The 23628-nt window shown below is 48.4% G+C and overlaps 3 protein-coding genes across 3 annotated transcripts; 1 reads left to right on the top strand and 2 right to left on the bottom strand.

The window, feature by feature from the left end:
* Window positions 1–869: 869 nt before the first annotated feature.
* snrpa (small nuclear ribonucleoprotein polypeptide A) lies at window positions 870–4785 on the bottom strand. The gene is made up of 7 exons (XM_083680167.1): window positions 4688–4785; window positions 4223–4301; window positions 3876–4048; window positions 3211–3390; window positions 2601–2783; window positions 2280–2368; window positions 870–1804 (listed from the first exon to the last, which is right to left on the bottom strand). The coding sequence occupies exons 2-7, from the start codon at window positions 4293–4295 to the stop codon at window positions 1645–1647; spliced, it is 858 nt and encodes a 285-aa protein (XP_083536293.1). The 5' UTR covers window positions 4296–4301; window positions 4688–4785; the 3' UTR covers window positions 870–1644.
* Window positions 4786–4899: 114 nt separating this feature from the next.
* Window positions 4900–8525, top strand: actmap (actin maturation protease). The gene is made up of 7 exons (XM_083680202.1): window positions 4900–5176; window positions 5452–5674; window positions 5862–5930; window positions 6348–6472; window positions 6739–6868; window positions 7211–7281; window positions 7479–8525. The coding sequence occupies exons 2-7, from the start codon at window positions 5466–5468 to the stop codon at window positions 7808–7810; spliced, it is 936 nt and encodes a 311-aa protein (XP_083536328.1). The 5' UTR covers window positions 4900–5176; window positions 5452–5465; the 3' UTR covers window positions 7811–8525.
* Window positions 8526–10850: 2325 nt separating this feature from the next.
* On the bottom strand, window positions 10851–22412 carry itpkcb (inositol-trisphosphate 3-kinase Cb). The gene is made up of 7 exons (XM_083680088.1): window positions 21105–22412; window positions 13276–13369; window positions 12845–13058; window positions 12203–12407; window positions 11909–12010; window positions 11356–11427; window positions 10851–11078 (listed from the first exon to the last, which is right to left on the bottom strand). The coding sequence occupies exons 1-7, from the start codon at window positions 22305–22307 to the stop codon at window positions 10869–10871; spliced, it is 2100 nt and encodes a 699-aa protein (XP_083536214.1). The 5' UTR covers window positions 22308–22412; the 3' UTR covers window positions 10851–10868.
* Between the last annotated feature and the right edge of the window lie 1216 nt (window positions 22413–23628).

Below are 23628 nucleotides of genomic sequence, written 5' to 3'. Positions count from 1 at the left end.
CATGTCTTGTACTCATGCCGACATGGGCATAGGAGTGCAGTGTAGGCCATGGTGCTGGACAACCCCAGGCCACACACTTTGTTATTTCATTTATTTTAATTTTTTTTACAAATACTTACAAGCACTGGAAGAGTTTAATGAACCTGTCACAACCTTTCTCCTGCCTTTCTAAATGACATCAGCTAAAGAAAAACAGTAAATAAAAAAAAAAGGCTCCCAATATAACCATGGGTTAAAGAAGTGCAATTTGACAGCTTTCACAATGATTCCAACAACCATCTTTTTAGGTTCAAGTTGAAGTATATGTCATCATATCTTACATAAGTACACTATGCAATGAAATGCTTAAGGCAGAGCAGCTCTGCAATGTCAATCAACAATACAGTGTAATAAGTAAAATGTGAACACACATATGTAAACATAAATATAGGGTACTTAAATCTACCTCTGTGCCAATTTTGGTGAATTTATCACAAAACAGACCTTCTAAAAATGCCAGGTTTGTAAAATAGTGGCAGTAGTGGGCAGCCATTTTGAAAAATGGCTGCTGTGGCACCCAGCAGACAAGTCTGCGGTGGGTCCATATCTAAATCTCTTCAGGGTACATACATCTAACACCGCGCCAAATGTGGTACTCTTATCAAAAAGTGAAAGCCTTCAAATATTGCTGCTTAACCACTGCACTACACTGTATGAGTGAAATAGGCCTACCAATGAACTCTGGTGTACTAAACTCAGTGTGGTGCATTGCGCCCTCTTCTGTAAATAGATAGTCATTACAGCCACTATGGAACCAACGTTAATGGTGAATATCAAAGACTCCATACACAAATGAACAAAATATGGCATATTAAAAAACAGACACATCATTCTAATTATAAAAGCATGTTTTAATCAAACAGAAAAGCTCCAGGTACAATGTCTGGTGAACCAGACCCTGGGTGCAATGCTTTGAGACAGACAAATACAACTGTAAAAATGAAACCATACTTACAAACACCAGACCTGATCCCCCAGGAACGGATGATGCCTGACACTCTAAACCTAGGCTATAGATATACAGAGCCTGCCAAATCTCTCAATCTTGGCACAAAATACACTCGTTAATGACATTCTGATTAGACTCCAATCTAGTAAGACTTTGTGCCAAATTCTGTAAATCTTCACTACCTGCCTTGCCTACCTGCTCTAGACCACCTGTAACCTACCATACAGCAACACTGCGTGCCTCCCCCAAGTTAGACCCATCATAGTCAAAGTACAGGACCCAAGAGGAGGAAAGGCAAAGAATAACAGAGGCTCAAAGACCTGACTAAACATCAGTGAAGAGGGGTACCATCTTAGTCATCACCACGCCTTACCTTCTGGTAGAGGTTACTGCAGAACTATAAACGAGAGAGTAGGCCGTTTCATCTGAGAGTATGTAGTAGTTAACAGCCGGTGCCTGAAGACGTTTCATGGGAGGAGAGCGTCAGGATTCCTGACCGTAACTCCGGGCTGAGAAAGTGTGTGTGTGTGCACTTTCTGGGTGGATGAAGTTATCAGTCTTGGTCTGTGCTGGCATATTTCTAGGATAGAGGAGACCTGTCTGGTGTGTGTGTTTGTGAGATTGTAAACCACGTTGTCTCTGATGTATGGGGCATGTTATTTCTTGGCGAAGGAGATCTTCATGGCGTTCGTCTGGGTGATCTTGAAGCTCTGGAGCGCCTCCCTGGCCGCGCCCGCCTGGACGTCATTATCAAACTCCACAAAGGCGATGTCGTGGCGTCCTGGGACCAGACGCACCTCCTTGAACCCGGGGAACCTGTGGTGGAGAAACACAGTCAACAGCAGGCCTCACGACACACTCCGTCTCAATGGCCAACACACACACGCTCTCTTTCTCTCCTAACACTCATAAACAAAAAAAGAATTCTGAATTCCGATGCCCCTCTACTAGAACACACACGAACAGACCTGGGTTAAAACAGCACGTGAAATGACTTCAAAACACCTTGGTGTGCTTGACTGAGTTTATATATGCCATTTAGCTGACGCTTTTATGCAAAGCGACTTACATTGCAGTAAATGCATACATTTCAGTATAGATGGTCCCAGCAGGAATCAAACCCACAACCTAAGCGTTGCTAGCGCCGTGCTCTACCAACTGAGCCACAGAGGCATAACGGAACAGTCCAACCTGGCAACACTCAAGAAAAACACTCAAACTATTTGAAAAGTATTTGGAATCCTGATAGAAGACGGAGGAGAGGAAGTGAATGAGCGCGGGAGGTACTGACTGGTTGAAGAGCATGGACAGCATGAGCTCGTTGGTCTCCTCCGGGAGGTTGGTGAGGAACAGGATATGGTTCGGAGGGTTCTCCGACACCTGGGGAGGACAGAGGAGCAGGTGCCGTTTAGAATCATACACTGACCAGATACACTAGTCAGCACTAAGGAGACACACACACTAAACAACACAAAATACACACAAAATAACAATCACCACTGTTGTGGCCCCCCCCCCCGAACCGTGTCATTGTCTCAATGTGTTATTATTGCTGATTCTGTCTAAAAAGTTAAAACAAGAGTAAACCGTTAACTGACGAGGACGTCTGTACCTGTTGGGCGTGAGGCATCTGCCCGGGCATTTGCCCTGGCATCATCTGGCCTGGAGGCATGGCACCAGGGGGCATCTGTCCGGGGCCCATCCCAGGAGGGGGCATCATGCCGGGCGGGGGCATGTAGTGCTGCTGGCCTGGCATGGGCATCATACGAGGAGCCTGGTTCATGGGCGGCATTCCCTGTAAAAAGAGGAACGACACAAATGTTGAGTGAAATCTGCCACGTCGTGTCTTTTGACCGCCGACTACGACGACACGTGTCACTAAGGACATTTCTTCAAGGACATGTCGGCTGAGTGCTACGAGAAACAGTGACATTGTGGCTGGAAACCGTGTGTCCGTCCATCTCCATTAGGAAGGAAGAAAATTCAAACAGCTTTAACTAACCAACTGCCAAATAATTCCAGAACTCTCACCACCTAGAGAGCCAAGTGTTCTATGTGGTGTTTACCTAGCAACAACACTCTGATTGGCTACAGAAGGAAGCATCATAATTCATGGATTTTTGGTGAATAAAGTCAACCGTGGCACTCTAGAATGTTGACAATTTGGGCGACTTTATTCACCCTCGGCACTGAATGAGTTAAGTCTGCAGTGAGCCACGTACCGGCATGGGAGTAGGGACCCCTGGACCCATGGGTGTGACCGCTCCGGGTACCCCCTTCTTGGCTCCTGGCACCTCCGGGGCCTTGACGACCTTCTTCTTCTCCTTCTTACGGTCTCGCTCCACGTAGGTCCCCTTCATCTTGGCGATGATGTCAGAGTCCAGCTTGGCGTATTGGATGCGCTGTGGAGAGAGAGAGAGAGAGAGAGGGGCGGGGTTACGATAAACAAATCAAGTCTCGTTTATTTGTCATTACACTGAATAACCCTCCTAAAGACCTCTTCACCCCCACTACCCCCTCTGTACAAGTTTCTCTCCTGTTAATAAAATAAAAATTCCTTCTTCTAGCATTGTGACTGCCTATGGCCCCTGGCTGAGCATTGATTACTTTCTTATGATTGATGGATAGATGGTTCACTTACTTAACCAAATGTATTTGTTGTAAGTCGCTTTGGATAAAGGTGTCTGCTAAATGGCATAAATGTAAATGTAATAAAAGTAAACAATGCAACGAAATCCCTGAGACAGAGCAGCTCTACAACATCAATCAACAACAGGGCATGGTAGAGGTCTGCAAGAGTTGATCTATTCCAGAGTCTCCCAACAAGCGTTGGTGCCACACTCCTCAATCTGTTGTAGTTGGACTGTATCCTGAATGGGGAGCTCACCATAGGCTTGTCGTAGAAGGGGAAACCTTGCATGGAGCGCAGGGCGTTGGAAGCGCTGTTGACCTCTTTGAAGATGACGAAGGCCTGGCCTCTCATTTTCAAGGAGCGGGCCACCAGAATGTCCAGGATCTGCCCAAACTGGGAGAAGATGGCGTACAACGACTTCTTCAGTTCTGGGGACAGCAAAGCACACATTTGTTAGGCAGGTCATTGCTGATGGAGCGTACGTCCCAGACACTTTTGGAGCTGGTCACATTATTTAGCTCTAGATGTGTTAAATACCAAGATAGACACAGCTGGATAATTGGCTACATAGTTCAAAGAAAATGCTGTGAGTGGGGAGTTACCATCTTTTTTGATCTTCTCGTTGAGGTTGTTGATGTAGATGGTATGGTTGAGTCGCATGTCCTGACCAGCCATCTTCAGCTGAGGAGGGAAAGACGAGCACACACGTTACAAGTCCATTAGCTAGGACGCAAGCTAACTGTAGCCGTTTCATAAAAGGGTCTGGATTAATCCAGCCTCGTCAGAACTAAAATTACACATGTCGAGCCGTGACATATTTAACATGATCGGACCTAATAGACAATAAAAATAAAAATATAGGAATAAGACACTTTCGTTTGTAACTAGCTACGGTTAGCTAGTTGAGACAGCTAGCTCGCACCAACCAATTCAAGCGAGTCTTGTTGGCTGTCGGCCCAGAACGCTCGTAATCTATATATTCACTGCTGCAATGTCATTTAAAGTTGCACAATCTCCTTAGAAAACGGCAATCACGATAGATCAAGAAAAGCACCGTCTTTGCGTACCTTTTATTGCCTCAATCGGCCTCGACAGTGATGAATGAAAGTGGGTAGACGTCAGTGAGGCTAAGCTAACCGCTACGACACACCGCGCTAGCGACGGGATTCCTCGGTGTTTGATTGGCTTCTATACATTCCGGTTCCGGTCCAGTCTAGTTTTTCATTGGGTAACTTTGGAGACGTGCCCGCCCCTTCTGTAGTTGTTCCGACTGCTCCAATTCCGATAAGATCAACTTTCACGGTCCTGTTCTGGGTTTGTAATCCCGTGATTCACGACTAATAACTTGTCATTTCGACACAGCACATGAGACAATGGTATCTCTTTAACAGTGACAGACACAGGTAGATTACCACTTTAAATGGCCGCCTGTGACCAAATATGGAATAAATACTACAGTAAGCGAGCTTGGCCATGCCAGTGTAGGAGGCTAAACGTAGCTGAACGGTCCCTGCTTTAGAAGTCGTGGGGCTTCTGAACTGAAATCATGCAATAAAGTGAGTGTTTATCAAACTACCTCTGGTCTATGATATTACAGAATGAATCCTATTGTGTCTAGTAGGTGATGTTGCTTGCGAAATAGTATGCTTGCATCAGATAGAGAGGTGTGGTGATCTGTCATGCAGATTGCATAACATAACATAAATTGGACAGATGATATCAGTGTCAAGAAGAGACAACAAGATCTTGTTTATTTCCTGCAATTCCTGCAATTTGGTCAATCATGTGCATGCAAGTGCATTAATTCCCTCCCTTGCCCCCAACCACACAGAATCACACAGAACTATGCAAAGAGAGATACAGGAAATGTCCATGGAGCATCCAACCCTACGTCCACCTCCACCTCCACCACCGCCACCACCAAGACCACCCCCACCTCCAGCTGTCTCAGAGCCCAGCAAGAAGAAGCTGTACCAGGCCATAGCTGCAGGAAAGTCCCCTGTCGAGGGAGATTACACAGAGGCCCGCTTGCTGCTCAGTCGGAGGGAGAGCAGGTGGGTGACTGTGGCTGACCACAGGAAAAAAAAGGTTTTCCTCAAGCAGAAATGAAGGTGTATTCCAAATCTGCCACATTTCAAATGATTCTGCCTTGTGCAGCAAGGTCTGCAACGTTTCCTTTGGTGGGTGTTTCAGTCATGTGTGAACAAGAAGGTGGTGATCATGTGTTTTTGTTGCCTGCAGTTTTAGGAAGGACCTGCAATGGATGTTGTTCAATAAGTATGTGCCTTCCCTCATCCAAGATGGCCCACAGTAAGTCTCTACACCTGTAGTTATTACATCCCTTTTTTCTTCCTTTTTCTTCCTCCTCTCTTCCTTGAAATGATCACTGATCTAGCGTGAGAGGATAGGTAACACGTGTGCATATGTGAGTTGGCCTTTGTTTCATAGGCTGACGGCGGTCTTTGGTGGTATAGATCCTCTCCTTGAATGTGTTGTTCTACTCCCTAAGGAGGGCCCGATGGTGCGTTCAAGTCTTCCTCAGAAACTCAAAACTTGGTTTCCAACTTGGATTTTGCCTATAGCACTTTGGTTCATTCTGAGATTCCCACAAAAGTGGGAAACTCGGGTATCATTTCTGAGTTTGTTATTTTCGAGGAGCGCTTGAATGCAGAATAAACTGGAAGCAAAAGGTACAGTGTGTCCCCCTGACGTGTTTTTAACGCTCAGGTGTGGTTTGGTGGCTTTGTGGATGGCAGCTCACCTACAGCAACCCCCTCTGAGTGTTTCCATGGAGACGGTAGTCCAGACAGCGCTGGACAGGTGCTATACTGCGCAGGGCGAGATGTTTTCAGGTAAGGCCATGTCCATGTCTGTGGACGTATCAGTGCAGGTAAAGCTTTCCAGAAAGAAGTGGGTTGATACACATTGTTGTGGTGAGATAAAGTGTGTGTGTGTGTGGGTGTGGGTGTGTGGGAGTGAGTAGGACTTTCTACTTGGTAAATACAAGGGCTCTGTGTGTGTAAGAGCAGGGTGGTGTGTATTTGCCAATGTTGACATCATGGAATTGGAATTCCATTTCTAGTGTGTGTGTGTGTGTGTGTGTGTGTGTGTGTTTCAGCCCGTGACATGGCCCTGCTTGCGGAGGAGGTGTGTGTGTGCAGAGCCGAGCTCCTGTCAGGGGGAATGAGCGGAGACAACTCCACCTCCATCCTGAGACACCTGTCTGAAGGACAGCCTGTCCTCATCCCGGATCCTTAACACACACACACACTCCATCCATCCCTTAAACTATTTACATTTACGTAAACCATCATGTCATATCGTCTATATCATATCTGGGTTGCATAATTATTTGAATGTAATTTGAATTATTACCATTTATAAGTGAGACTGAGACAGTCCATGGGACTGTAAGAGCCAATTTTGATCCACCAGTAGGTGGCTTACAGTACAGGATGTGTTCTGTTCTGTGCTGTTCTATACTGTGTGCTGTTCTGTTCTGTTCTGTTCTGTTCTGTTCTGTTTTGTTCTGTACTGTACTGTATTGTATTGTTATGTACTGTTTCAGTTCCTTGACTGCGTGTGTACAGATACGATGAGGACTTCAACCATGAGCCGTGCTCACACACCGGACACCGAGCACACTGGGCAGTGGCCTCGGGTGAGACTGGATAACACACACTCACTCACACACACACACACACACACACTTTCCATAGCACCTTACATCTAACCTCTCCATCTCCCCCAGGTGTTCTCTTAGGCCTAAAGCAGGAGAGTGGATAACCCACACACACCCACACCCACTATTTCCATAGCACATTACATGCATCAACCTAACCTCTCCATCTCCCCCAGGCGTTCTCTTAGGCCTAGACCAGGGGAGTGTGAGCAGAGAGCAAACCCAGCCAGACCCCACCCTGCCCTGGCTCCACCTGCCCAGGGACAGCCCCCCGTGCCCCAGCCCCACCACGGGGGTCAGAGAGGCCTACGTTCTGGCCAAGCAGGGGAAGAGCCTGCGCTACCAGCTGTGGAGCCTGGACAGCGTGGCCCAGAGCAACAACCAGCTGAGGGAGATGGACCCCCAGAGGGCCGGGGACGGCACCCAGTACGTGGTGCCCCAGGGAGGGGTGGAGGCTGGGCTGAGGGGCCAGGTGGTGTTGCTCCACACTAGGGCTCAGACACAGTGACGTGGGTTGGGGGTGGGGGGGGGTCTTCATCTGGAGAACACTGCTGTAGGGTTTCCTATGACAATCTCACCGGTCCGACTACACGACAGAGTGAGAGGCCTTCGAAGGGTTTAAGGGCTGCACATAAAGCAAGGGAGGCTGGTGGAGGTAGAAATCGGAGGATGGGCCCAATGGAATGCATGGAATGAGGAACGGTATCAAACACGCGTGCATGATAACATTCTTCATTCCATTCATTGCACTACAATGAGCCCCGCCTCCCCTGATGACACAACCACCGTAGTAGGAAGAACGCCAGCCAATAGTGACGCTCGTTTTCAGCGAGGAGCGATCCGTGTTCAAGTCAGGGAGTGTCGGCCGCCCCGTAGGAACAACTGCGATGAGGATTTGCAAACTTTGCGGGTCTTCTCTCTGCAGGAGAGCTTTCCTGCACCTTTACAACGAAGATTACGTGCCTTACTCTGGATTATGTAAAAAATGTCTACATGCCTAAATGCATTGAGTTGCTGCCATGTGATTGGTTGATTAGATATTTGCATTACCGAGCAGTTGAACAGGTGTATATATATATATATATATATATATATATATATATATATATATGATCACTTCACATGCCACTGATGATCACATTATAACGTGGCAGATTAGAACATTTTACAAAAACAGTGACTACTGTACGTGTTAATAATGTTACTGAAGAAATGCACTCAGAATAAAGGGATATATATATATGTATATAAGTATGTTGTATATATTTGTATTTGCATAACATATACAGTATAATCATGTGAGACTGGCAATGTTACATCATTCCACGATACTCACAGAAATCTCTGAAAAAACCCAGATACTCGCATGAATCAGGGGGATTCCGACTTCTAACTTGTTTATGTTTGTGTGGATGAATGAATAGAAAGACTCCAATGTTCTTTGTTCCAGTTTATTGCAATCAATGGCATTCCACACAGAGAGAGCAGGGACCCAGAAGTCTTCGTCTTCACAACAGTCCATGTGCCCGCCTCCCCCTGTCATGCAGACTTGCAGTGCAGAGAAAAGGGTTATGAAAAACTACAAAAATGTCAGCCCCACCTGAATACACACAGTCCAGTTCTCAGTCTCATACACACACCTCATAGTCTGACCATCCTGGCTGGTTAAGATAAACACAAGGATACACCATGTAAGATACATAATACTTTTTCTGTAAACAATATGTTTATCCAGTTTAAATGCTTCTGCAGTGTGGAATGTTTGAGATAGATGTCTAGATGTCAATTCCATGATGCCACTGTTGACACATGCATACCAAACGGCACTCTCACACACAGAGCCCTTGTATTTACCAAGTAGAACATTGTACACGTACACGCACACGCGCACGCGCACGCACACACACACACACACACACACACACACACACACACACACACACACACACACACACGCAGAGCTGCCTGACAACTGTTGAAGGAGAAAGAGGAAGACTGATTGGAATGTTGACTGAAACTGACAGACAAAATGGAATTCAGACCTGACAAATGTATAAAATGTGTTACATATGATCACCAGTATAAAAATACAATCATATTAATCATTCAAAAAACAATCCAGGGGGGTTTGTGGGTGTACGGTAGATTGGAATTCAGAGGATTGTTTGTATGAACCATAGTTCCTCCCCCCCTGGCAGGACCAGTCGACAGTAGCAAACAATAAATAGACAGACAGAAGTGATGACGGCACATTTTCCCCTGTGATAAAAAAACAAACCACCACAATGTAGCCGTTGATATAAAATCACCCACCCAGTAAGACATATGTACCAAATCTAAATGTTCCAGTTTGTAACACAGACAGATATGTGAATCATATAGTCCTAGTAATACATACAAATGTATTCCAGTTTCATAGACTTTTTCCATTAAGTCTGTCCCAGTCCCACTATCGTGCATATCTTTAACTAATCGCCGAAAATTAAAGTAGAATTCAACAGAACTAGATCCCAACACTTCCGGTCCCAAACAGTGGCACAGTTGAGTCAACTTACATGAAACAGAAAAAAAAAAAAAAAAGGACGTTTCCCTGGAACCCAGGAAACCAGAGAGGAGTTACCTGTGTTCAAACATTAAAAGAGGCAGGACTTTTCTTTGTTCAATGGCTTTTCTGAGTAACCGTAGTGCAATACATTCTCCTGTAGCTAGTCATGGTGATCAAGCCACCTACCCACTAGGGTGGAAAGTAAATACATTAAAAATCATTCAACCATTTCCCCTAGTTTCGCTGGATCAGACAGAGAGCACCAGTCCCCCCCCCCCCACAAAAAAACACCTTAAGTTATCACTCGAGTTGTGTAAACCAATTTTAGAAATATAGATATTTAGGGTGAATCCGCCTAAAAACATGGCAGTCCACCTCAGTGGAATGGTCAAAACAACTCTCTGCCCGCCAGCCCCAACATCTAGGCACAGAAAAAGTACAAACCGTATAAAGAGGCTATTCGATGGCAAAATAATTAAATAATTGTATTTACATATAGAAAGAGGCTAAGCACTGGATACGTTATAATATAAGTGTTCCAGGCATTCTAGTGTTGTTGAATACATGTACATAAAATAGTCAAAGTGAAGTGGTCCATCATCAAAATGGCCTCCATCCCTCCTCTAAGGCCACTTAAAAAGGTTTTCTCCAATTTGAAAAAGTTTATCAGTGTCATACATGCCCCCTACCAGCAGAGGGAGTCTGAGATGGGGAGGCGTGGAGGAGACACCTCGTTGGTCTGTGTGTGTGTGTGTAAGCGACAGAAGTTCGTGAGGAGGAGACACTGCTGGTCATGTAGAAGGAATCCCTCGCTCTTTGGTTGAAGAGGAAGAACCACCGTCCACCGTGTGATGATGTGTGCTTCTCCTTTCTCTCCTTCCCCTCCTTCTGTTCAGTCTCACACCCTGTTCCCTCCATCCTCCACCTCTCCCAGGACACTTGTTCGTTCCCTCCATTCCCTCTGTGCTCCCCCCCCCCCCCCCCCCCCCTCCTCTCTCTCCTCTCTGTGGCCCTCCCTCTCTCAGGGGCTGAGGGGCAGCATGGTGGTGAGGATGTCTATGAGGTTGTCCAGGCCCCAGAGGTATCCGTCCTCCCGGTTCCCCTCCTCCCAGGGGGTCCGATGGTCCAGGGTGAGGGGGGCTACCAGAGGCACCGTCTTCCCAAAGTCGATCATCCATACGCGGGCCTGTCCCGACGCGTCGTGGACAAACAGCAGGGAACTGCCCACCACCTAGGGCCAAGGACACGTCAGGTTTGATGAGGCGAGGTCAGGGCAGGGCAGGTGTGTGTGTGTGTGTGTGAGAGAGAGAGTGTGTGTGTGTGTTTGGATGACTAGATCACCACAGCAGTTATAACCCAACAAAACAGGTTTATTGAAAGAAAGTATGCACGAATGTTGCATGAATGTTACAATATCAATTTAATTGGCTGTTTGTGAGTGGAGTACAATGGGTATAAAGGTGGGTGGCAGCATATGGTGTGTTTGTGTGTGTGTGTGTGTGTCTCACCTCATGTGTTCTAAAGAAGTGGGATTTCTCTAGTACCGACCGGAGCTCTTCCAAACGTTGCAAGTAGAGTTTCTATCGGAGAGGAGAGGAGAGGAAGAGAGGAGGGGAGGGGAGAGGAGAGGAAGAGAGGAGAGGGAGAGAGGAGAGGAAGAGAGGAGGAGGAGAGAGGAGAGGAGAGGAGAGGAGAGGAGAGTATTAGACAGACCACAACACAAGAACAGACTGGTATGAAGGCATGAACACAGGACAGCAAAGTGATGTGTCCACAAGTCTTTCTCCACCGGCTAAAAGAGACAGAACACCCAATCCTCAACCAACCCCGAGCCGCCACCCTCCCTGAGACGATCCCATAGGTCGGTCGAAGCAACAGGGAAACAACTCCACCACTACCTCCGATTGGCCATTTGGAATTTTCACCTGTCCAATCACCTAAGATCTCCACATAGTTCTGTTTTGGTACACACTGGCTAGGGTTCAATTTGCTACTTGGTGAATGGGACCCCCCCTAGGACTCATGTCCCCCCCAACTGACTGTCCCTGGGGAAACACGTACCAGGATCTGAATGTTCCCATCTACAAAGTCTCCCAGGGCCTGCATCACCTGCTCCCGGTGTTTGGTCTTCTTGAAGTTGGTGTTGCACGTCCCGTCCGCTCTCTGCACAACACAAATCAACAACAACAACAACAAATCAATAACAACATTTACAGATTAGCTTTGCTTAAAAAGTGTGTGTGACCATCTAACCAGCTTGGCTCAGTTTTAACTGAAAACTCTGTAACCCCACCCCCACCTCGTCCTCCCTCCAGTCGACCCCCTCCGCCCCCGACAGTAAGTATGACCTCTGACCTTGATGCCCTCGATGCGGAAGCCCATGGTGGCGGTGGAGCTGAGGGTCTCTCTCCACTGCATGTATCTGGGTTTGAGGACCCCCTGCTGGGCCCTCTCCTGCTCCGTAGGGGCCCCGGGGTCCACCGCCACCATCTTGTCATACATGTCCCTGCGCAGCCGGGGCCGCTCCCGCGCCTTTAGAAGCTCCTCCTCCAGGTACGTCCTGGTTGGGGGGGAGAGGGTTGGTTGGGGGGGAGAGGGAGGGTTGATTAGGGGGAGAGGGAGGGAGGGTTGGGGGAGAGGGAGGGTGGGAAAGGGAGGGAGGGTTGGGGCGGAGAGGGAGGGTTGGTTGGGGGGAGAGGGAGAGTTGGTTAGTGCGCCTAAATCAAATCAAACTTTATTTGTCATAGACACAGAAGATGGTAGACGGTGCAGTGAAGTGCTTAGGACAAGCTAGCTCCTCAACAGTGCAGCGAAGTAAAAATAATAATAATAATAATAATAATAATAATAATTTGAACAATAACATGAGTAGTAGCAGCAGAAACACAACAACTCCAGTGGGGCGAGTAGCAGGAACATCCGTAAATCATAGTACGACACAGTGAGAGTCTAGTGGGGAGACATCGACTCCATGTTCTATTCGACCTTTGACCTCACCTGCTGCCCATCTTGCAGTCCATGATGGAGGGGGAGTCAAAGTCGGCGAGCAGGTCGTCCATCAGGTTGTAGTCGTGCTCCTCCCGCTGGACCACGCCGTGGTACCCGGGCACGTACGGGCGCAGTGTGTCCTCCATCAGCTTCTGTAGGCACTGCTGCTCACACTCACAGTAGCGCTTCAGCAGGCGCCCGTACTCCCCCGCCTGGAAGTTACCTACACCAGGGAGGGGGGGGGGGGGGGAAGGAGGGGGGGAGGGGAGGGGAGGAGGGGGGGAGGGAGAGGTGAGAATGAGTAACATGATGAGAGAGGATAGAGAGTGAACGAGAAAGGGACCGGAAGCGAAGGGGTGTGTGTGTGTGCGCGTGAGTGTGTGTGAGAGTGTGTGTGCGCATGTGCGAGTGTGTGCGTGTGTGAGACAGTGTGTGTGTACCTGCATGGCCAGCTAGCTGCACCCAGCGCTTCTTAAAGGACACCACAAAAGGAGACCAGTGCACCATGGTCTTCAGCTTCTGCCAGGGCTTGTTCTGAGAGGAAACACACACACACGTCACATATCACGTCACACACACACACAAGTATGTATACATGTACATAGAAATGTCCACAGTGGTTCCCTAATGGTGGTTGGTTCCGGTCACAGAAAGACAAATGACAGAATTCAATTTTTTCGGTCACGTCAATGAGTCATGTGGCAACAAAAGGGAATGTATGCCATGAGTCCAACACAACAACTCAGGAAGCTTTCTGTGGGAAGAAGCCAAGATGAGAGGATGACCACACACGTACACACACACACACACACACGTACACACACGTACACACACGTACACGTACACACAGGCCTTTGTGTGTAGACCGTCTAAATTACAGGAAGAAGAGGTCAGGCCCAACCCCTCCCCTGAGTCCAGACCAGGCAGACCTACACACACACACACACACGACCCCATTCACAAAACATTTACCAGAACATCCACAGTGATGTCGTAAAAGCAAACATCCCTCCGTTGAGTATGTGTGTCTGGTTGAGTAACTGCATACGTGAGTGTGTGTGTGTGTGTGTGTACGTACGTCAGTGTGTTTGCTTTGAGAGGGCTTGTGTAGTGTGTTTTATCTCTGTTTGGAAACAATGCGAGGTCACTGTGCAAGAGGGTTTGACGCAAGCAAACCCAGAGAAGAACACACACACACACACACACACACACACACACACACACACACACACACACAGAGTGAGCACAGAGAGCAACGCAAGCAAACCCAGAGAAGAACACACACATCGATGACACACACACGGGGGGGTGGGGTCATCAATGTGTGTCATCGATGCTGTGTGTTCTTCTCTGGGTTTGCTTGCGTTGCTCTCTGTGCGTGTGTGTGTGTGTGTGTGTGTGTGTGTGTGTGAATGACCGAGATGAAGAAAAGCAGGGTCACAGTACATCCAGGACAAACAAGCGGAATGACGAGCACAATAAAACCTTCAACCATAAAGCCTTTTAGAAGTCCAGCCCGGCCCAGCCTAGTCCAGCCCAGTCCAGCCTAGCCCAGTCCGGCCCGGACCAGCCTAGTCCAGCCCAGCCCAGCCTAGTCCAGTCCGGCCCGGACCAGCCTAGTCCAGCCCAGTCCAGCCTAGCCCAGCCCGGCCCAGCCTAGTCCAGCCCAGTCCAACCCAGTCCGGCCTGTGTTTGTCTCCCCTGCTCTGGAACATTCTGGAACACTGCAGTGTTGTGGTGAATAGTGGAATGTAATGTTGACACCCGAGTAGAACCTTCAGGTTACAGAGGTCTGTCGCACGTTTAGGAGACCTCCCCACAAAATGGAGGACGCAACTTGCGAACCCTTACAGCACTCCTGGCACAGACGCACGTATGCACAGCCGTGCGTGCGCACACACACACACACACACAAGCCAATGCGGTAGCATATGCAATTTGTGTGAGGCAACACATCTTGCCCTGCAAGATCTCTCTCTCTCTCTCTCTCTCTCTCTCTCTCTCTCTCTCTCTCTCACACACCCTAATGTTATGCTGACTCCATTGGGAGGAAACAGAAGCCAAGTGATGTCTGTGTGCCAGCCACACCTGAGCCCTAAATCTCCTTACCAGCTTAACCCCACAACAACCTGTCTAACATCATCCTCACACACACCCACCCACTCAGTGTGTGAACAAGAAAACCACACACACAAGCTGAAGCGCACACACACATGCCCGCACACACACAGAGAAACATACACACACACACACACACAAACTGAAGCACAACACACACACACGCCCGCACACACAGAGAAACACACATACACACACACACACACGTCAAGTGTGTGTGTGTGTGTGTGTGTGTGTGACAGCAGAAGGCGAATGATAAGGGCGAGCTGAGACAGCCCTCCCATGGTGATCATTGTGATTTACGGGAGGTTTGTTTTTCCCATCTCTGATTGGGTAACGAAGGCCAAGTATGACGCATTGGTCCATGTTGGGTACAATGAGGCCGTCCTCCGATTTCTACCTCCACCAGCCTCCCCCATATGAACCTGCAGGGCCGGCTCAGGTCTCATCTGGCTCAGCAGCTGACCAGGCCAGGCTCGGCCCCCCCAGACTGCCCTGCCTGGCTTCACCCGGAAGGGTGTGTGTGTGTGTGTCGGGGGGGGGTCTCTCTCTCTGTCTGTGTCTGTCTCTCTCTCTGTGTGTGTGTGTGTCTCTCTCAAGAAGGGGGGGGGGGGTCACTCACAGAATCACTCACTCTCTTGCCCTAATTAAATCCTCCCCCTCTCCTTCCTCGATCCCCTCTTTTGCCATTTAAAAACTTCGTCTTTCTCTCTCTCTCCTTCTTCTTCATCATCATCATCCCCCTCTTCTCCTTCCATACCCTTTTGCTCTTCTTATGACTCCTTTTACTGCGCTCCTCCTTTCTCAAGTGGTCTTTCTTCTCTCTCCTGCTTTCATTCCTGTCTACTGCCCTCCCTCCCTCCCCCCTTCCTCCCTCCCCCCTTCCCCACCCTGAACAGCAGGGCTCTGTTTCTCTCCTCCCTTCAGCACACCTCTAGGAATGTATCTGGTATTTGTCATAATGACAGCAGCAACACACACACACACACACACACACACACACATCACTGTTCCCATGACGACAGTAGTGGGCATAGCTGTGGCATCACAGAGGTGACCAGAGGGATGCTCAACATGCCCAATACCAACCTGACCTTTGACCCCCTCCCCCTCCCCCTACCTCAGAAACCCCTACAGTATGGACCATTGTTCTGGAATGATCCGATAGAGGCAAGAAAGAAAGCAGTGGAGGCCATGACCCTAAGACTTCCACTCCTATGATCCGATCCCTTCAGACCTCCAAGGTGCCTTGGGGTAGGGGTCAGGGGTCAAGGTGGGTTAAGACACAGACAAGTCGGGACGGCCTGGCCACATGGATCAGCAGCCTTCCTGCCCTAATTCCGCAGGGCGACCGTCATCCTAATCGCCCCCGGTTTACAGACGCTTTAGCCCAGACAGAGAGAGCCAGAGCCAGGGGACACATCCATGTGTGGCATTTTACACCCAACAACATCATGATTCCAGATTAACTAACACTCGAGTATAAGAGTGATAGATACTGTAGACAGAGAGAAAAGAGAGAGAGAGAGAGAGAGAGAGAGAGAGATAGATAGATAGATAGATAGATAGATAGATAGATAGATGATATCTACCGACCTCTCTATATCTACAAATCTTGAGTGATAGATACTGTAGACAGAGAGAAAAGAGAGAGAGAGAAAGAAAGAAAGAAAGAAAGAAAGAGAGAGAAAGAAAGAGAGAGAGAGACAGACAGACAGACAGACAGGCAAAGATATCTACCAACCTATCTCTATCTACAGATCTTGTAATCCAACTCTGATACTCCTAAATCCACAACAGAGCCAATCTGAGCTGAGCTGAGCTGTACTCTGGCCTTCTGTGGTGCAGTCACTCCATGGTGGCTGGAGGGGACAGCGCCAAAGGAGAACAGGTTGGTCCTGAAGTGTGAGAAGCCCCTAGGAACCGGAACATGGCTGCTTGACCTTGGCCTGCTTAGCCCTCCCTAACCTACACACAGGCAGGCAGGCAGGCAGGCAGACACACACACACACACACACACACACACACACACACACACACACACACACACACACACACACACACACACACACACACACACACACACACACACACACACACACACACACACACACACACACACACACACACACACCATTTGTAGGAAGAAGGAGCTGACATAGCACAGGACTGACTGGGACTCTCACAGACTTCTACTGTTCATACAGTTTTTCTTTCTTTCTTTCTTTCTTTTGTTCTCTCCATCACGCATACTTTCTTACCTGGAACACGGAGCAGTACTCCAGCAGCAGACAGACGCTGACACAGACACACACAGAGGCGGGGAAGGATCTCGAGCGGAGCCAGCACCATGCGCTCCTCGCCATGAGCCCCACGTCGCCCCCCCCCCGGACCCCCTCGGCCAGCATCCAGGCTCCCCCCCCCCTCTCCCCCACCAGCGAGCCTAGCGTAGCCTAGCCTAGCATTAGCATCCTAGCATTAGCGCCCTGGCTGTGTCCCTGGGTTAGCATGACCAGCACCCGGGCAGAGGTGGCACTGCCTCGCTGGGTTAGCATGGAGGTGGAAGCATAAGCTTGTGTTGTCTGGTGAAGAGCATGAGGTAAGACAGAAGCCTAATCTGTTTTACACTGAACTCTTCCCCCCCCCCCTCCTCCCTCCCTTCATCCATCCCTCTCTTCCCCCTCCTCCTCACCATCTGTCCCGTTTCAATATCATATCACACCTCCCTTTCACTTTCTCACTACCCGATATCTCCCTCCCTGGTGTACCTCTCTCTCTCTCTCTCTCTCTCTCACCTCCTCCGCTAGTTTTTCAATCCTCTCTCCCCGTCTCTCCCTCGCTCCCTAACCTGCTCACCACTTAATCTCTCTCTCTCTCTCTCTAGCTACCAGTGCTGCTCTAAGACATTCAGCATAACAGGTCTGACCCAAGGCTGCATTATGGGATGTTGAACATTCAAGTGAAATCAGAACATTTCAAGGTACAGTGCCACAATAGAACCAATAGATTCACCACCAATCTGCCCCTACACCTCTTCTCCTGTCACCACCCTCTTCTCCTTCTTCGTCCCTCTGAGAAATTCCTCAGACATATGTTAGGCCACAGAGAGAGAGAGAGAGAGAGAGAGAGAGAGAGAGAGAGAGAGAGAGAGAGAGAGGGAGAGAGAGAGAGAGAGAGCGAGCGAGCGAGAGAGAGAGAGAAACCTGTTGGACAACTCCTATATGCCCTTGAAGAGACATGCCATACATATACACACACACACACACACGCACACGCACACGCACACACGCGCACACACACACACACACGCACGCACACACACACACACACACACACACACACACACACACACACACACACACACACACACACACACACACACACATACACGCTCACTCACACACACACGCGCGCACACACACACATACACGCGCACACACATACACACACGCACGCACACACACACGCACACACACACACGCACACGCACGCACATACATGCACATACACGCACATACACGCAGGGCTCTTTTGAGGCCTTGTTGACACCAACCCACATCCCCTCCTTCTGCTTCCAGAGCAGCTCACAGCCACCACAGCCTCACAAACACAAACACTGACTCACACTGTTGCCAATGGTGGCTTTCTACGTTATATAAGTATGAATACGGGTGACATGGAAATATATATATGAATGCAGATTATGTGAGCTTCTGAGAGATTCATGTACATGTGTGTACATGTCAGGTGGACCTGTACAGTGTGGTGTATGTGTGCGTGCGTATGTGTATATGTGTGTGTGTGTACGTGTGTGTCTCTGTGTGTGTGTGTGTGTGTGTGTGTGTGTGTATGTTCCACCACCTCAGCACTTATCTATATTTTCCTATGGATTTCCACTGCCCATGTTTCACGTTTCAGGGAGTTTCAGAGGAAAACCTACACAGCTGAGCAGAGGAAAAGATAAGTGCCAGAGAGATGAGTCGGAAAATAGAGAGAGAGAGAGAGAGAGAGACTCAAAAGTTCCATTCATTTAATATGAAAAGTTCCTAAAAAGGTGACAAATAAAACACGTGTTACTCGAGCAGCAACAAGCCAAAGAACAGAGGAGCAGAGAGAGAGAGAGAAAACATTTTTTGAAAAAAAACAAAACAAAACTGCACCATATATGGCAATGATGTCGCCTAGCAACGGTACTGCCTTCAGCCCAATTTTCCATGACACACTCACTGAATGTGAGATGGCATCAGATTGTGTGTGTGTGTGTGTGTGTGTGTGTGTGTGTGTGTGTGTGTGTGTGTGTGAGCAAGTTTGTGAGTATGTCACACTGACGGCACAAAGTGTAGCAACTGGTTTGGCTCCGCTCTGAAAAGAGTGGCAAACAGTGGACAGTAATTCAATAACACCAGACGCCCCGATTCTTCCACCGCCTCAGAGCGCTGCACGCAGGTCGCTCTGTCCACAGCGGAAAATGACACGGCTCACGCAGACACAACAACACATCGGTACAATCTAAACAGAGCAGTCGGTTTCTGTTATCGACCCAATGACTCTCTCTCCCTGCACTCAAGCCTGTCATAAAAGCATTAGGGGCCGAGTTCAGCGGTTTTACTACAGTGTGACTAAAAACAGCCAAGCAGCTCTCGTACACTGTGTGTGTGTGTGTGTGTGTGTGTGTGTGTGTGGCCAGCCAAAGTTTACAGTCCATCTCTGCGGTCGTTGACTTCCAGGATTCACACACACCCTATTCAGGAAGAGTGTTCGCACTGCCACAGATCTATTTCCAGGAAAAAAAGAACAGCTCCCACTGTTTGAAGCTCTCGCCATTCCAAGCATTTCTTGTCAGGGCGAATAAAAGACCAAGCTGAGAGAGGAGGGGAAACACCCCAACTCCCCACCGAGAGATGTAGGGATAGGATTACCACTGTATCAGAGACTGATAGAAGAAATTAAAGGGATGTGGTCTGGGGTGGTCCAGTGGTCTGAGGTGGTCCAGTGGCCTGGGGTGGTCCAGTGGTCTAGCACCACGGCCAACAGTGCACACATAGGCCCATGTCGGCATGGGTCAGAATCCGGCCTATGCCCTGCTGACATACCCTCTCCTCCTTACTTTCCTGTCTCGCTACACTGTCTCTACACAATAATAACTGAAAAATACAAGAGTGGGACTGCCCCATTAAAAAAAAAAAAAAACCTTTAAAGCAGCTTGAGATTTGGCACATGGCCATTTCATATTGTATTGAATATATCAAGCCAGGCTGATTTTTGCCAATCACGAGTGACTGAACAGAAGTGGTGGAACCTCAGAGTTAAAGGGGAACAATTGAAAATTTGGGTTCCTTCCCCTCTTCTGTTCGCCGTGACAGAACGTTACATTATGTTTGCTGCATTCCACAAAGTTCTATCTGGTGCTGCAGTGAGATAAAAGGGGGCGGGGGCAACCATGTGACGTTGCTCTTGTTTTCTCTCTTGAGCGAGATGCGCACGTTGACAGACTGGGTCAGAGGTCAAGGTACAGACACATTTCCCCTCAAATGAGCATTTGTTCCCCTTTCAGGGTACCCCAATATAAGGCCCTTTCTGTTCACAGATTATATATAGAATCTATATAAATAGTATATATGCTAGACTATTGTTTTAAACAATTCCTCCAGACATTGCTTGAGGCAATTGTACCTTCAGTCTGAATCCAGGATATAAACATTTTCACTCTCAACTCAAGCGTTGCGGATGTGTCAACACAACAACACAAACACTGACAATAGACTGGTGTGTGTGTGTCTGTCAGTCTGTCTCTCTGTCTGTCAGTCTCTCTGTCCGTCAGTCTCTCTCTGTGTGTTACTCAATTTAAGTCTGCTTAACGTGTGTGTTCTTGTGTACTGTATCAAAGTGCATACTGTATCAAAGTGCAATGTCAATATACATGTATGTAGTGGGACGTGTAGTGTGTGATTATTTACGTGTGTGTGCCCTGCTCAGTATTCCTGTGTATACAGCATGATGAATGGAAGATTGAAGATTGGAATAACTCAAAAAGTTACACAAGTGACAAAAGGCCAACGGTTGATATGTATTGTATTGTATATGTGCAGGAAACCTCGAGCCAGCGGTGGGCTCACATTTTACGCATGACAAATAAGAATGGCACACTCACCCCCATCCCCTCGTCCGGGCTGCCCAGGGTGAGAAACCTCGCCGGGGAGAGGTTGGACTCGATGTCGCTCCCAGTGAAGTCATCCTCGGACTCCTCAAACGACGAGGCGGAGGACAGGCAAGCGGAGGACGAGCTGGAGAGCTTTCGGGGAAAGCGCATCAGCGCCGGGGAGCCTCCGCAGCCACTGTCCGAGCAAGGCGACTCGTCGTCGGCGTGTGTATCCAGGCATGATCCGACGACTCCGAGTCCCACGGTCTCGGGATCCAGCTGACTGGGGCTGTTGTCTGTGGTTATGATGAGCTTTGGGATGGTACCGGGGAAACCTTTGCTACCGAGCGGACTCTGGGCCTGCTTGTGTGGCTGCGTTGGGGAATTGTTCGAGGGGTGCGTTTGGTTTCCAGATTGTGGACAACTGTTTTGGTCACGGTGTCGGACAGCTTTCGGCTGACACGAAACAGTCGCAAAGTTAGACTGGGTCATTTCAACTTCGGTGTGAGCTATATACCTATTCTCTGTCAATACCGACACGTCGTTACTTAAAGGTTCGTCCAAACGCAAGCTCAGCGATGCCGGGGTGTGTCTCGTCTGTCCCTCCTCGCCAGAGGTGCGCAGCTGGACCGAACCAGCCCCCGACACTACCCTCATCTCGGAAGCAACCCCACCCTGACTACTATCTCCGAATGGCTTATTTTCCATGGTCCTGGTCGGAAGGCTGCAGGCATGGTCTTTTCCCTTTGCTTCTGGGCCACCGCACCCGGTTCGGTCGAATCCTCTGGCCCGTTTATCCAAACCCGTCGCATCCAGGGACAAGTCGGCCGCTCCCTCGCTCACGGCGTCGCTGTCGAGAGTCGGAATCCGCTCATGATATGTTCCAGATGGGCTTTCGACGACCGGGGTGGTGTGGTCGACTACCCCCGACTCTGCTCGTCCGCTCGGCAACTTTCCTTGGCCGTGATCACGACGTGTTTCCGAATCTCCAGATCCGATTTCAAGCCCTGCCTCCGGTTGACCCTGGCCTCGCAGGTTGCCTTCCAGCGACTGCAAGTTTTTATTTTTCATAAGATTCCGGTCTAACCGGTCACCCCTTCGCTTCTCATTCGTAAATCTGCGGATACGTAGTTGTTTGGCTGTCTCGGTCGGTTTCCACTTCGCTTTGCCTGGAGCAGCAGTGGAGTGTGAGAGCCCCGATCTTGTTTGACCCATCCTGTCTACCGTAGCTCACAGTCCGAAAGGAGGTGAATTTGGAACCGTTTCTTCTGCAATAAAGTTACATCAGTCACGTGTTCCACTTCATTAAACCACCAGGGGACGGTGACGAATCTCTCCGATATCGCGTATCTGCAACAAAAGCATAAAAAGTAGTTTAGAGAATCTTTTGCGAGGCTAAAACACAAAAATGTGTCCTATTAGTACCAATTAACGATGTTATTGCTGTACCTGTTTGAAATAAGCCAACTCACAATTTACACCCCCAGATAACGCGTTGAAAAGTTAAGATGTTTTTATTTATTTATTTAATTTAATGTTATTAGAGGACAATTTCACTGACGATATCACATTTCAGTGACCTTAATATCTACAGGTCACATCTGGGGATGGCTAATCCTTTCCGTAAGTATGAGCCAAGAGTCATGATGTGTCGCCTACTGTCTGCTATGATTCACTAGGAGACGGCATGGCCCAAATGGGTCAACATGAAGCGTTAGCCATGCGGGGTTAGCCGACAGGCCAGGAGTTCAGTAGCCTTTATCGTGTCCAGATTATTGCTGCCTTCCAGTTTCGCAATGATCAAAGTACATAATAGTCTATTTGTTATGTAAAATAAACTATTATGGTAATCATCTGTAACCATATCACTGTTTCGCTTATGTTAAATGACTTGTGATCAGACACACAGAGGCTCCCAACCCCCTCAGGTGAAGTGACTAAGACAACAGCTGTAGGCAGTAGGTGCACTGCCTCATAATCAATTCAGTGGAGAAAATGAAGTTGTGTTGATTGCATACAAACCCTAACTCTAAATACCTCTTAAAGTAAGAAAAAGACAAACATGATGTTCTTGTCTGAATGGAAGGAATACAGGAGATTGGGATGGAGCCGGTTCAGCTGAAGTTCATAGTTCTTAACTGAACCCCAGGCACTGTGTACTGATGTGGCAAAAATAACCCCCAGATAAAAATCAGCAGAACAGGAAAAAGGCTGTCACCATCTCTCTCTCACACACACACACACACACACACACACACACGTGTCTCTGGTTGAGAAATGAAAGAACTACGTGTTGCAATGTTGTCCCTTTTACTGACACCAAGTTCCACAATGTACAAGATGTTGAACGCTGTGGTTTTCCATTTGGGAAATGTCTGTTGTCCTACATATGAGGCATCACACCAACCAGATCAACTGACTCTGTCAACATGTGCCGGTTTGTCATCATGTTCTGAGAATGAAACCTGAAAATGATGACAGGACAGGAGTCACCTCGTCAGGCAGGAATGTTCAGAGTCGGGACGGGATGGGAGGG

Source organism: Argentina silus, assembly GCF_951799395.1.
Source record: "Argentina silus genome assembly, chromosome: 11".
Lineage (NCBI taxonomy): Eukaryota > Metazoa > Chordata > Actinopteri > Argentiniformes > Argentinidae > Argentina > Argentina silus.
This window is presented reverse-complemented; position numbering and strand designations above follow the sequence as displayed.

Excerpts from the sequence above, each read along its gene's own strand:
- actmap (XM_083680202.1), top strand. The coding sequence starts at position 5,466 with ATGCAAAGAGAGATACAGGAAATGTCCATGGAGCATCCAACCCTACGT. Across the intron at positions 5,675-5,861 it reads CTCAGTCGGAGGGAGAGCAG|TTTTAGGAAGGACCTGCAAT; the intron begins GTGGGTGACTGT and ends TGTTGCCTGCAG. Across the intron at positions 6,869-7,210 it reads GGACAGCCTGTCCTCATCCC|ATACGATGAGGACTTCAACC; the intron begins GGATCCTTAACA and ends GCGTGTGTACAG.
- itpkcb (XM_083680088.1), bottom strand. The coding sequence starts at position 22,307 with ATGGGTCAAACAAGATCGGGGCTCTCACACTCCACTGCTGCTCCAGGC. Across the intron at positions 13,059-13,275 it reads GCAGCTAGCTGGCCATGCAG|GTAACTTCCAGGCGGGGGAG; the intron begins GTACACACACAC and ends TCCCTGGTGTAG. Across the intron at positions 11,428-11,908 it reads ATGGGAACATTCAGATCCTG|AAACTCTACTTGCAACGTTT; the intron begins GTACGTGTTTCC and ends CCTCTCCGATAG.
- snrpa (XM_083680167.1), bottom strand. The coding sequence starts at position 4,295 with ATGGCTGGTCAGGACATGCGACTCAACCATACCATCTACATCAACAAC. Across the intron at positions 4,049-4,222 it reads CGAGAAGATCAAAAAAGATG|AACTGAAGAAGTCGTTGTAC; the intron begins GTAACTCCCCAC and ends TGCTGTCCCCAG. Across the intron at positions 2,369-2,600 it reads AGATGCCTCACGCCCAACAG|GTGTCGGAGAACCCTCCGAA; the intron begins GTACAGACGTCC and ends TGTCCTCCCCAG.